The sequence below is a fragment of the Solanum tuberosum genome, unplaced genomic scaffold (genome assembly GCF_000226075.1).
Source record: "Solanum tuberosum cultivar DM 1-3 516 R44 unplaced genomic scaffold, SolTub_3.0 scf00090, whole genome shotgun sequence".
Lineage (NCBI taxonomy): Eukaryota > Viridiplantae > Streptophyta > Magnoliopsida > Solanales > Solanaceae > Solanum > Solanum tuberosum.
Window position 1 is genome coordinate 569,175 of NW_006239013.1, and position 12,431 is coordinate 581,605.

Consider the following 12,431-nt stretch of genomic DNA (forward strand, 5'->3'; position numbering starts at 1 on the left):
TATTTATGGTGTTAAGTGTGAGGTATTTACTAATCATCGCAGTCTACAACATGTATTCACTCAAAAGGATCTGAATTTCCGTGTTAATGCAAGATAAGAATGTTATACTTTATGCATCGCGACAGTTGAAGGTGCATGAGAGGGATTATCCAACACATGATTTAGAGTTGGCAGCGGTAATGTTTGCTCTTAAGATCTGGCGGCATTATATTTATGGTGTTAAGTGTGAGGTATTTACTAATCATCGCAGTCTACAACATGTATTCACTCAAAAGGATCTGAATTTGAGACAACGAAGGTGGATGTAGTTACTCAAGGATTATGATGTGACCATCCAATATCATTCGGGTAAGGCTAATGTAGTAGCGGATGCATTAAGTCTAAAGGCGATGAGTATGGATAATTTAGCTTGCTTGAGTGCATCCAAACGACCTATGGATAAAAAAATTCAAACCTTGGAATCTAAGTTCATGCAGTTGGGCATCTCAGAGAAAGGTGGGGTGTTAGCTAGCATTGAAGTAAGGGCCACGTTCATTGAGGAGATCAAGGCCAAACAGTTTGAGAATGAAAATTTGAATGAGCTTAGAAAGAAGACTGTGATTGGTAAGGCACAAGAGACCACTCTTGATGCGGAAGGTGTGCTTAGTTTTAAAGGAAGGATTTGTGTTCCTAGAGTGGGCGACTTAATTCAGGAATTGTTGATAGAATCTCATGGTTCGCGATATTCCATTCATTCGGGTGTGACCAAGATGTACCGAGATTTGAAGTGAATCTATTGGTGGCCTGGCATGAAGAAAGGTATAGCGGAGTTTGTGGCTAAGTGTCAAAATTGCCAACAAGTAAAGTATGAACATCAAAGGCCTGCAGGTTTTGCTTCAGAGAATGTCAATTCCGGAATGGAAGTGGAAACGAATAGCTATGGATTTTGTGGTTGGTCTTCCAAGACTTTGGGAAAGTTTGATTATATTTGGGTAGTGGTTAACAGATTGACTAAGTCAGCCCATTTTATTCCGGTCAAAATAGATTATAATGCTCAACAATTGGCTAAGGTTTATGTAAAGAAGATAGTAAGGTTGCATGAGGTGCCCCTTTCTATCATCTCAAACCGTGGTATGCAGTTCTCCTCCAAGTTTTGGAGAAAATTACATGAGGAATTGGGCACACAACTCATTTTTAGTACAACTTTCCATCCACATACGGACGGACAATCAATGAGGACTATTTAAGTTTTAGAAGACATGTTGAGGGCATGTGTGATTGACTTTGGAGGGCATTGGGATAAATTCATACCTTTGTGTGAGTTTTCTTATAATAATAGTTTGGAACAAGTTCCTACCATTGTGTGAGTTCTCCTCTAATAATAGTTATCACTCCAGCATAGATATGGCACCGTTTGAGGCACTCTATGGGAGAGGATGTAGATCACTGTTGCGGTCTAATCGCACATGCAAGTGAACGTGATCGTACAAGTAATAAAGTGGCTCTTTTCGAGAGCCGGGTATTGTACCCACAGGGACTCACACTTAGAAACTATCAATTTCTCTAGTTCTCAGTTAACCACAAATGTATTTGCAGATTAAAGGGTTGTTTGTTTCTATTTCTAAATTTTTAAAGCAAAATGTAAATACAAGATTCAGTTTCACGGGTTTCAAAAAATGATTTGGGAAAGATCCAGGGCTGCAGCTTCTATCGAGATTCATGCAATCAATATCATTTATATGGGTAATTATTAACTGTCAAATCAATGAATCACAGGGTTAGATGTATGATCATGGTCTCCCGACCTCTAATCGCCTACGATAGATAACACTCTAACTACATCGTTGAGCGGGGATAGATTGATTACCTACCGAGCATTAAGTTATCTTCATGTATGGTGATCCAAGCGAGGTCTCTAGGTATATCCCTATCCTAGAAACGAATCAACCCTAGCTATTTAGAGTTCAACAAGCTCTTTATGCCCCCACGTTCTATCCTCTTATTCCTCTCCCGAGTTCAATTTGGACAATAAATTTATTTCTATGGTGATAAATCATGAAATAGGGAAAATAAGAACACAAGAAAGATTCATGTGATGGTCAATAATAAACCCAACAAAACTCAACCAATTGCAATCATCCTGTAGCCACAACCCTAGAACTAGGGTATTTAACTACTCATAGTCCAACAATCAATCATACAATGGTTATGAATCATCAAACGATTGAAAGGAAAAGAGTTTAAGAAATAACCCTAAAACTGAAGAAAAACGTTCTTCCAAATCGTCGTCCTTTAAAACCCAGAAAAAAGATCCTTAATAAAATAAAATAAAACCCTATTTATACTAAAAGTCGAAACGGCCAAATCTGGTACTCAGGCGCGCGACACGCGATGACTTCCAAATTTCGAGTCCACGATACTTTTGCCTTATGCGCGACGCGCGAGCAATACGAGGTGTTCTGCCTAGAAGTTGATTTTTGCAACCCACATTCTGCATTCAATCGCGCGACGCGGAGAGAACACGTAAATGCCTTGGTGCATTTTCCTCAGCTTCTTCCTTGTTCTCTTTTGACTCGATCTTCAGATTTCTTCCTTTATCCCTTTTTGTGCTTGTTTCTCCCATTAAGCATACCTACACAACTAATCATGTTGGTTAGCTCATAAATAAGCAAATGACTCGATAAGACTACAAACAAATACATTTTGAATTCAAATTAGGCGTAAATGCGGGAATAATTAGCATTCTAGGCATATAAATATGCCTAAGATCACTACCCCACACTTGAAGCTTTGTTCGTCCTCGAACAACTCCTAGACCTAGACTCACTACCTTGGATTGTGCATCCACTACTAACTTCCAAGGATCTGTTCACAATTCACACTGCATGTTTTCATTTATAATATGCATAACTCATGTAGATGACTGGACAACTTTTGGCAACCAACGCATTCACAACATATACACCATTACCTATCACCTATCCTTCATACAACAAGTGCCCCTCACTCCAAGGAATAGTCCATGCACTCGAGTTAGCCCATTTGAATATAATTTAAGGACTTTGCAGACAATATGCACTCTCACTCAGCAAACAACATCACACATGTATGCACTGAGAACCATAAGCTTGCCCATTATGTACATCTCTACTAATAAAGTGTAAAATGCTCAAAATCAAACAGGACTTGGTTTGGTTGTGTTGCAGGCTTAAGGTGGGGGAGGATTCATTTAGATGTGATTAGTGACTCGTCCTCCCTAATGCACTATATTCAACTCTCTTCTTTCATTCACAACTTTTTCTTTTCATTAGCCCCCTTCTTCTTCATAAGATTTCACAAGTGTTACTAATATTGCCTTATTGCTTACTTGCCCCTTTATTTCCTCAAATTATTATTATTTTATTCAACATTAGCCACCCTTTGCTCAGAGATTTCTCTTGAGTTAAGGTGCACATTGTCCTTTTTAGGACCAGGGCCAATCTCAGATTCACAATCATGGGGTATCAGTTACCTTTTCTTTCATTCTTCCCTAACAACTACGCATTTCCACCATATCTACTATTTCCGCTGTTTCTACCTTTCTTCCTAACATAGTGCATTAGGGGTTAGGATCAAAACTACGGTATCAATAAAAGGGATTCGGTTTATTATGTGGGTTAGAACAAAATCAAGCCTAAAAGGCTCAATTGGGCTAGACTAGGGATCTTTTTTCTAAACAGGCTCAAATTTCAAACAATTCAAAGAAAGCCTGTTATCACCTTTCAAACATAATACCACTTGTATTTCGCTTCAATAACAACCTGGGAAAGTTCTACTCAGATGCAATCATGGATATCATACAAAACTCACCGCTCCTGGCACAAGTTGTATTCAGAATGCATCAATCACAGCACACAATCAAGTCACGCAGAAGGTTCAGATTAAGCTTAAGTTGCACATTCAAATCATATACACGAATTCACTGCATTCATACATCAATTTCAACCATGCTTTTCATACATCAGAAATTTTCAGCTTCAGCACAACCAAGCCTAAGACTTAATGACGAAATTACCCTTAAGACGGTCGTCATCCATCTATCATTGGGTAGCTTGACTCAATCTATGACTACAGACTCAATCCTAGAAACAAAATCTTTTTGTATTTTTGTACGGTTCAAAGGGACTATCCTAGGCTAAAGAACCGAAAACATCTACTAAGGAACCCAAAATCAAACAAAACAGAAAGCAATGTTCAACCCAATATATGTACAAATCAGATATGTTTTCCACCTTCACCCCTACACTAATACAATAGCATTGTCCCCAGTGCATGTCAAAATCTCAATAAAGTTCGAAAAGGTAAAGTGAAAAAGAAACTCCCTGATCTGTCCTCCATTATATCACCCCCATCGGCCTCAGCCTCGGCCTCGACCTGTATGGGGTCTATCTCCTCATCCGAATCGGACTCCACATCTGAGCCGGTACGCAAATTCTCTTCATCAGTCGGGATATCATTCTCAGTCGGCTCCCGGAACTCAGGACCAATGCCAAGTAATGCTTTAGCATGGTCATTCAGAAGATAGCGCCTGTTGACCTCCCCTATTTCCAGATCAGTAGATGGTCGGCCACCAGTCTTGTGTCGTAGCATCTCCAGGCCATACATCCTAGCCATGATCAACTCATCTCTCTTGTGGCGCTCTACGGTGGTGAGTGTTGGGCCGAAGTCAGTGTCCGTCCCCTTAGTGTGAGTGATGTCCACCGGTGCTGGATAAAGTGGTGCCATGTAATCTAAATTCTCTTCAGGGACACCTGCAACACGACACATTTTGGTAATCAGACCACCAAATGCATACCTATGCCCTTTGTGAACCCAGGACTTCCTCATCGAAGATTTTATGATGGCTTCGATGTTCAGCTTCATGCCAGTCATCAAAGCATAAACCAGGCACACCAAGTCACGCGTGATATCAGTGTAATGTAAGCCCAGGATCAGACAGTTCATCACCACCTTTAGCCAAACATGTGTCTCCCGCAGCATGTGAGCGTAGGGGAGAGATTTATGATATCTCTTCCCACTGTGCTTAGTCCATTGAGCCATGGACTGTGGCCCGCATAACATGTGGTGGATGGCCTGGTATGGAGGGCGTATGTTCAGCCTTGTCAGCACTAGTGGGTCGGTGTCCTGCGGTGTACCCAATATATCATTAATACATGTGGGAGTGATGGTCACATTCTTACCACGCACCGTCACATAGTAGGATCTCTCCTTGGGTGCCCAGTTGACGTAAAACTCCCGGACCATGTGCAAGTTACATTCGTCCGGGTCAGCAAAGATAAAATCCATGCCGAGCTCCCTAATTCACCTCCGGATCTGGGGGAACTCACGTGCCAGACTGTCCCCGTCAACACAGACATCAGAAAAATAAGTGGCGTCGGTGTGCTTCTTATACCAAGCCTTTCCTTCTGTGGTGACAACCTTCACCCCAAATCGCCTAGTTTGACCCTTGGGAAGTGCAGGTGCGGGTGGGACATTCCCACTTTGGACACGTTTCCTATTGCTTGATGTGGCCACTTCTTTGCCGGGTCTGTGTGAGCTAGACATGGTGACCTGCAAAATATACCAAAGTTCAGCCCCCATGACTGCAAAACAATGATAATAATATGGGTGGTGTGCGCACACCACCCCACACTTAGTTCAATGCAGTCTCAGCTTAGGTACTCAGACTTCCCATAATTTACCAGCAACATACTCAAGTAATTACCAAGCTCATCAAATCGGTAAGGCATCACAATATCAGAGACAACCACAAAACAATTGGAAAGTGCTACTCAAGACTTCACACAACTAATATAGATCCCTGAGTACACACTGCCACCCAGCCAACATTTCCTAACAACAGTAATCCTTCACTCCGTGTTTGCCAAAATAGTATCTACTCAAGATACTAGACCTTCAATAGTCGAGGTAGTCAAACCCCCCATACTACCTCTCAATTCACTGCTAACACTATATCAATCATTAACCATTCAGACACAATTGATCACGAGCAAGCATAACCCACAAATCTTTACCCCATGCTAGATCAACAACAGTGAACATTAAATGATTTTTACTCAAGAATTCAAAATCACCTATAACCACAATATCGCCCAACGCAGAAACCTATGATTAACCAAGGCACATTACACGTAAGGAATTGAGTACACCCAAAAACAATTTGTCAAACATTCCCATATACTATACCCTAGCAATTTAACCCAAGAATCAGGCAACACTGTATTTCTACTCAAACTTCGAAACACACATAGCCCAACACGAAACATACGATAATGACAACATAAAACACCCTTCCCAACTCCCTAAAATTCGAGTAACCAACAACCCATGGCAAGACATCTCAAACTGTCCTAGAATTGCAAGAATAAAATAAGAGCACATACCTGGCGACGTGGAGTTTAAAAAAAATGAAGAAGAGCAAGAAGGGTGTAGTTGTGCGACACGAGACTCCTTAAAGAAATTCGCAGAAGTGAAGGGAAGGGGTGAAAATCATGGTGAATGTAGTGAAAAGGGGAAAAGATGGGGAATTTTGGGGGACAAATCGGGGTTAAAAAAGGCTTGGGGTCGGGTAATGTCAAACGAAACCAGGTAAAACCCGGTTAGTTAATGAAAAATGAAATTTACTCACCTGGGGCGCGATTGGCACGGAGTCCACTGGAAATTTAATTCCAGGCGAGGCCAATATTTGGCCTTTGCTCCGCGTCGCGGGGCTAGCACGATAATGTCTTCTTTTTGACGTAAAAGTAACTTACCATCGAACTCAAAATTCTAGACCTCCTCCGCGACGCGCCACATACACGGAGTCCTCTGCCTCAAATAGTATCAGGTGAGGAAAAATTATTCCCTGCCTCCGCGACGCGCTCCCTACACGGAGTTGCCTTGGGCGAAATTTCCTCATCCTGCATATTATCAGTTCAACACCCATTAATAAAAAACATGATGGGTTGCCTCCAATCCAGCGCCTTAGTTTTGGTCGTGGCATGACGCATTTTTTTGTATTTTTCTTGATATATCCATTTTTTTACTAATTCCCAAGAACTGAAATAACCAAATAAGAACAAATAAATCCTAACTATTACAATGGTTCACGGGTTGCCTCCCGTGTAGCGCCTGATTTAACATCGCGGCACGACCCATCTCATGATTCATTCATCATTCAATGTGAGCGCTTCAAGCTCACGATCTACATCCTTACCGAAGTAGTGCTTCCGTTGACCATTTACAAGGAAAGTAGAGCTCTTATCCTTGTTTCGTAATTCTACAGCACCATGTTGAGTCATCCTCACCACCTCAAACGGACCACTCCACTTAGACCGAAGCTGCCCTGGGAACAACTTCACTCTAGAATTGAAAAGTAACACTAACTGACCAGGCTCAAAGGTGCATAACACAATGTGCTTGTCATGCCACCTTTTGGTCTTTTCTTTATACAGCTTTGCATTTTCATAGGCGTGAAGCCTAAACTCTTCTAGCTCGTGCAGCTGTGTGATCCTTTTTCTGCCTTCTAACTCAGCATCTAGATTCAGCTTCTTAATCGCCCAATATGCCTTGTGCTATAACTCAGTTGGTAAGTGACAAGCTTTCCCAAACACCATTCAATAAGGAGAAGTCCCTATCGGTGTCTTGTAAGCAGTCCGATATGCCCATAAGGCATCATCTAACTTGTCAGCCCAATCTCTTCTTTGGGCATTCACAGTCTTTTGGAGGATCTGCTTGACCTCCCTGTTTGATACCTCTACATGTCCGCTAGTTTGGGGATGATATGTTGTAGCCATTTTGTGCCGCACCCCATACTTCGCTAATAGACTATGAACTAAGTTATTGATAAAGTGCTTACCTTCATCACTGATTATCACCCTTGGCGTTCCAAACCTAGTGAAGATGTGCTTTCGAATGAACTTGACAACCACTTTGGCATCATTTGTTGGCAATGCAACAGCCTCCACCCACTTAGACATGTAGTCCATAACGACTAGAATGTATTGATTACCCCGGGATGATGGGAATGGTCCCATAAAGTCTATCCCCTACACATCAAAGATTTCCACCTCTAGTATGTTGTTCAATGGCATCTCATGCCTTTTCGAAATGGTGCCCATCCTCTGACTGATCGCAGCCTTTCACAAACAAAACAGCATCTTTAAACAAAGTAGGCCAAAAGAAACCAGATTGCAATACCTTATGCGCAGTTCTTTCGCCTCCATCATGTCCACCATATGGCGACGCGTGGCAACTCTCCAACACTTGTGTCGCCTTCTACTCAACTATACACCTTCTAATCATCTGATCCGGACCCTGCTTGAACAAATAGGTCTCATCCCATATATAAAAGCGGGCATCATACCTTAACCTCTACCTCTGATGTGTTGATGCCCCAGGTGGAAATAAACCATTCACCAGAAAATTCACAATATCTGCATACCAAGGCACCTGAGCAATGTCCAAAGCAAGCAACTGCTCATCAGGAAATTTTTCACGAATTTGCCTTTCATTTTTCACATGAGACGAATCCTTTAGGCGGGAGAGATGATCAACTATTTGGTTCTCAGTTCCCTTCATATCTCTTATTTCGAGGTCAAACTCTTGCAGCAACAGGATCCACCTAATCAACCTAGGTTTGGTATCCTTCTTGTTGAACAAATACCGAATGGCCGCATTATCAGTGTAGACTATCACTTTGGTTCCCACCAAGTATGACCTGAACTTGTCGAATGCAAACACCAATGCCAAAATCTCTTTCTCAGTAACTGTGTAGTTCGATTGGGCTGCGTTAAGTGTTTTGCTCGCATAGTAGATGGAGTGAAACACATTGTCCTTTCTCTACCTAAGTACTGCCCCAACTGCTATATCATTAGCATCACACATCAGCTCAAAGGGAAGCTCCCAATATGGAGCAATAAGAATAGGAGCCTCAATCAACTTCTGTTTCAACATCGCAAAAGCCTGCAAACATTTTTCATCAAACACAAATTTCATCTCTTTCTCTAATAAGCTGCACATATGTTTTGCAGTTTTAGAGAAGTCCTTGATGGACCTCTTGTAAAAACCAACATGTCCAAGGAAGCTTTGCACTCCCTTCATTGATACTGGTGGTGGCAACTTCTCAATCACTTCCACCTCACTCTTGGAGATCTTGTGCCCCAACACAATTCCTTCTCTAACAAGAAAGTGACACTTCTCCCAGTTCAGCACCAGATTGGTCTCCTCACACCTAGCAAGAACCCTATCAAGATTAGATAAACAAAGTTCGAACGACTCACCAAACACTGAGAAATCGTCCATGAATACTTCAACAAAATCGTCCATGAATACTTCAACAAAATCTTCCACCATATCATAGAAGATTGCCATCATACATCTCTTAAATGTGGTTGGAGCACTGCACAAGCCGAATGGCATGCGTTTGAACGCATACGTGCCATATGGGCAAGTGAATGTCGTCTTCTCTTGATCCTCAGGTGCAATGACGATCTGATTATACCCTGAATAACCATCAAGGAAACAGTAATACTCTTGGCCAGCCAACCTGTCTAACATTTGATTAATGAACGATACCGGATAGTGGTCCTTCCTGGTGGCTTCATTGAGTTTTCTGTAGTCCATGCATATCCTCCACCCATTTACTATTTTTGTGGAGATCAACTCATTTTTCTCATTGGTCACAACTGTCATTCCTCCTTTCTTAGGCACACACTGCACTGGACTTACCCATTTACTGTCAGATATTGGGTACACAATCCCTGCATTCAGCCACTTGATGACTTCTTTTCTAACAACATCCTTCATCAATGGATTTAATCTCCGCTAATGTTGTGCACTTGCCTTGTACCCTTTTTCCATGTATAGTTTGTGCATACACAGTGCAGGACTAATACCATGGATGTCAGATATTTGCCATCCCAGAGCTGCTTTTCTCTTCTTTAAAATAAGTAGTGCGGCTGATAATGCTGCAGACAAAATAACCGATAAAGTTTCATCTTCACCCAAAAATGCATACCTGAGGTGGGCTGACAGTGTTTTCAACTCCAACTTGGGTGCTTCTTCAATGGAAGGTTTAGGTGGAGGACCCAACACCCTATTCAGAGGCTCCCAGCGCTCTCCAGCAGTAACCATAAGAGACACATCAAGGAATTGCACCATTTCATGTGCCTCAGCATCCCCATATATGTCATCACCCACTAACACTCACTCTAGAGGAACCTTAGCTGCAATATATTTAGCTTCTGCCTCAAGATTTATCGCGGTTATGGAAGACAACTCATTATACACAGCTGGCAATTTTAAGGCTTTGTATACATCAAACACCTCCACTTTATCATGAGCTCTCATAGTAAGCTGCCCAACTGCTACATCTATCATTGCCCTACCAGTCGCTAAGAAAGGTCGTCCTAAGATGAAATGGATCTCAGGATCAGGCTCGAAATTCAATACTACAAAGTCTATTGGGAAAATCAGATATCCCACTTGTACTAACACATCTTCCACAACACCCTCAAGTCTAGCTATAGATCTATCCGCCAACTGCAAAATTATGGTAGTTGGTTTAGGACTACCCAACCCCAGTTTTTTGTACAAAGAAGTTGACATCAAGTTTATACTCGCTCCTAGATCACACAACCCTCGAGCATGGATACTTTGCCCTATAGTAATCTGCACAGTAAAACTACCTGGATCTTTTAGTTTAATGGGCAGCTTGTTCTGAATTCTGGAGTTGAACTCTTCAGTAAGTGCCACATTCTTATACTCTGTCAGCCTCTTTTTGTTTGCTACGATCTTTTTCACATACTTAGCATACCTGGGTATACCCTGCAAAACATCCACCAATGGCAAGTTAATGTGAACTTGTTTCAGGAGAGAGAGAAACTTACCAAAACATTCATCCTCCTTTTGTTTCTTAAACTTCTGAGGAAATGGAAGGGGTGGTATCACTATTGATTGCACACTTTCTTCCGGTGCAACTACTTCATTCTCCTTAAGCTTACCCTCTTTAGGTTCACTCTCTGTGTTTATAACTTCAGTGTTTCTTTCCTTAGGAGTTAACTCCTCTAATTGCAAACCACTGTGTGTGTTTAATGCATTCACCTGTTTAGGATTTGGGTTAGTGTTTCCAGGCAAACCTCCTTGCGGTCGTGAATTTTGGGCACAAGCAAACTGCCCAAATTGCTTCTCCAGATTCTGTGTAGCTAACTGATTATTCCTCACATCAGCAGCTAACTGGGCTTGATCAGCCATAATCTTTTTCAGCATCTCCTCCACACTAATGTTTCCGGTTTGCTGCTTGGGTTGCTCCCTTTGTGCCTGTGGTTGATAACCATTGGCATTGCTGATACGCTCAAATTACACCTCCTTACAGAAGTATAAGCTATCGTTATCAAGTAAAGAACCCAACTTGTAGGTTGGGATCGATCCCACGAGGAAAATGGTTTAGACTTTACTTTAACTAACAATTATATTCAATTAGTCAAATTATTTCCAGAAACGGGTAATAAAAGGGGGGTTGTGTTTGTGTAAAACAAATAGTAAGAACTTAATAAGTAATCAATAATCAAACTCAACTTAGGTTGTTATCAAGATAAGAGAAATAACTAGGGTATACGTGTTCCCCACAATCTCATAACGCAGCAATCCTAGTAACAACAATCCTTTTCTAGTGTATTACATGCAAAGTGATAAGTTAGGTATCTCTAAATCCTTGGTCCGGCATCTAGAGAATTTCACCCCGCACCTTGGTCCGGCTACGTGTGTATAATTTACTAACCCTTACCTTTACCTCATATTAGACATCATAATCGATGTTTGGCTTAGTTATTACTTCGCACCAATCGACACTAGCCTATTAGATAGTATCACACTAAATCTATGTTGATAATTCTTTTCTTATTAATTACCTCCTTGGTCCGGCAAGTAGTAACAAGGCGAGTTCTAACGTTGGCCACCGTTAAAAAGACTTCTAAACGAAAGAATTATCAATGCATGCAAAACACTATTCAAGAATTACTTATTTACTATTCATACTTTGTTAATCACTCATGGATCCCACAACCCTAGTTGTGAAGTTTAGTTACCCATAATAGCAAGAACACAATTCACACTATTAGATGAAGAAATCATGAACTTACGTAGAACGAATAATAAACCCAGAATTTCAACTTGAGTTGCAAAGCCAAAATCTTCAAACGAATGCAGAAAATCGATAATAACTAGGGTTTCAACTTAATCTCCAAAGTCACAAGGTAAAACTAGAATAATAATGTCTAACCCCCAAAAACGAGGTTTACAAGCCCTATTTATAGAAAACAACTCCTAAATAAAAAAGGAAACGAATTAAGGAAAGTTTTGTTCAGGTACGCGTCTTCAATCCACGACACCGACTTACGGACCGTCGATGGATCTACGGTCCATAAGTCCCTTCC

At 41.3% G+C, this 12,431-nt stretch overlaps 1 protein-coding gene across 1 annotated transcript in view; it reads right to left on the reverse strand.

The window, feature by feature from the left end:
- Positions 1 to 10,203: 10,203 nt before the first annotated feature.
- LOC107060549 (uncharacterized) overlaps positions 10,204 to 12,431 on the reverse strand; it is a 3,418-nt gene continuing 1,190 nt past the window's right edge. Inside the window, exon 3 of the mRNA XM_015308555.1 lies at positions 10,204 to 11,341. Coding sequence (XP_015164041.1) covers positions 10,204 to 11,341 — 1,138 coding nt within the window. The remainder of the gene's footprint in view (positions 11,342 to 12,431) is intronic.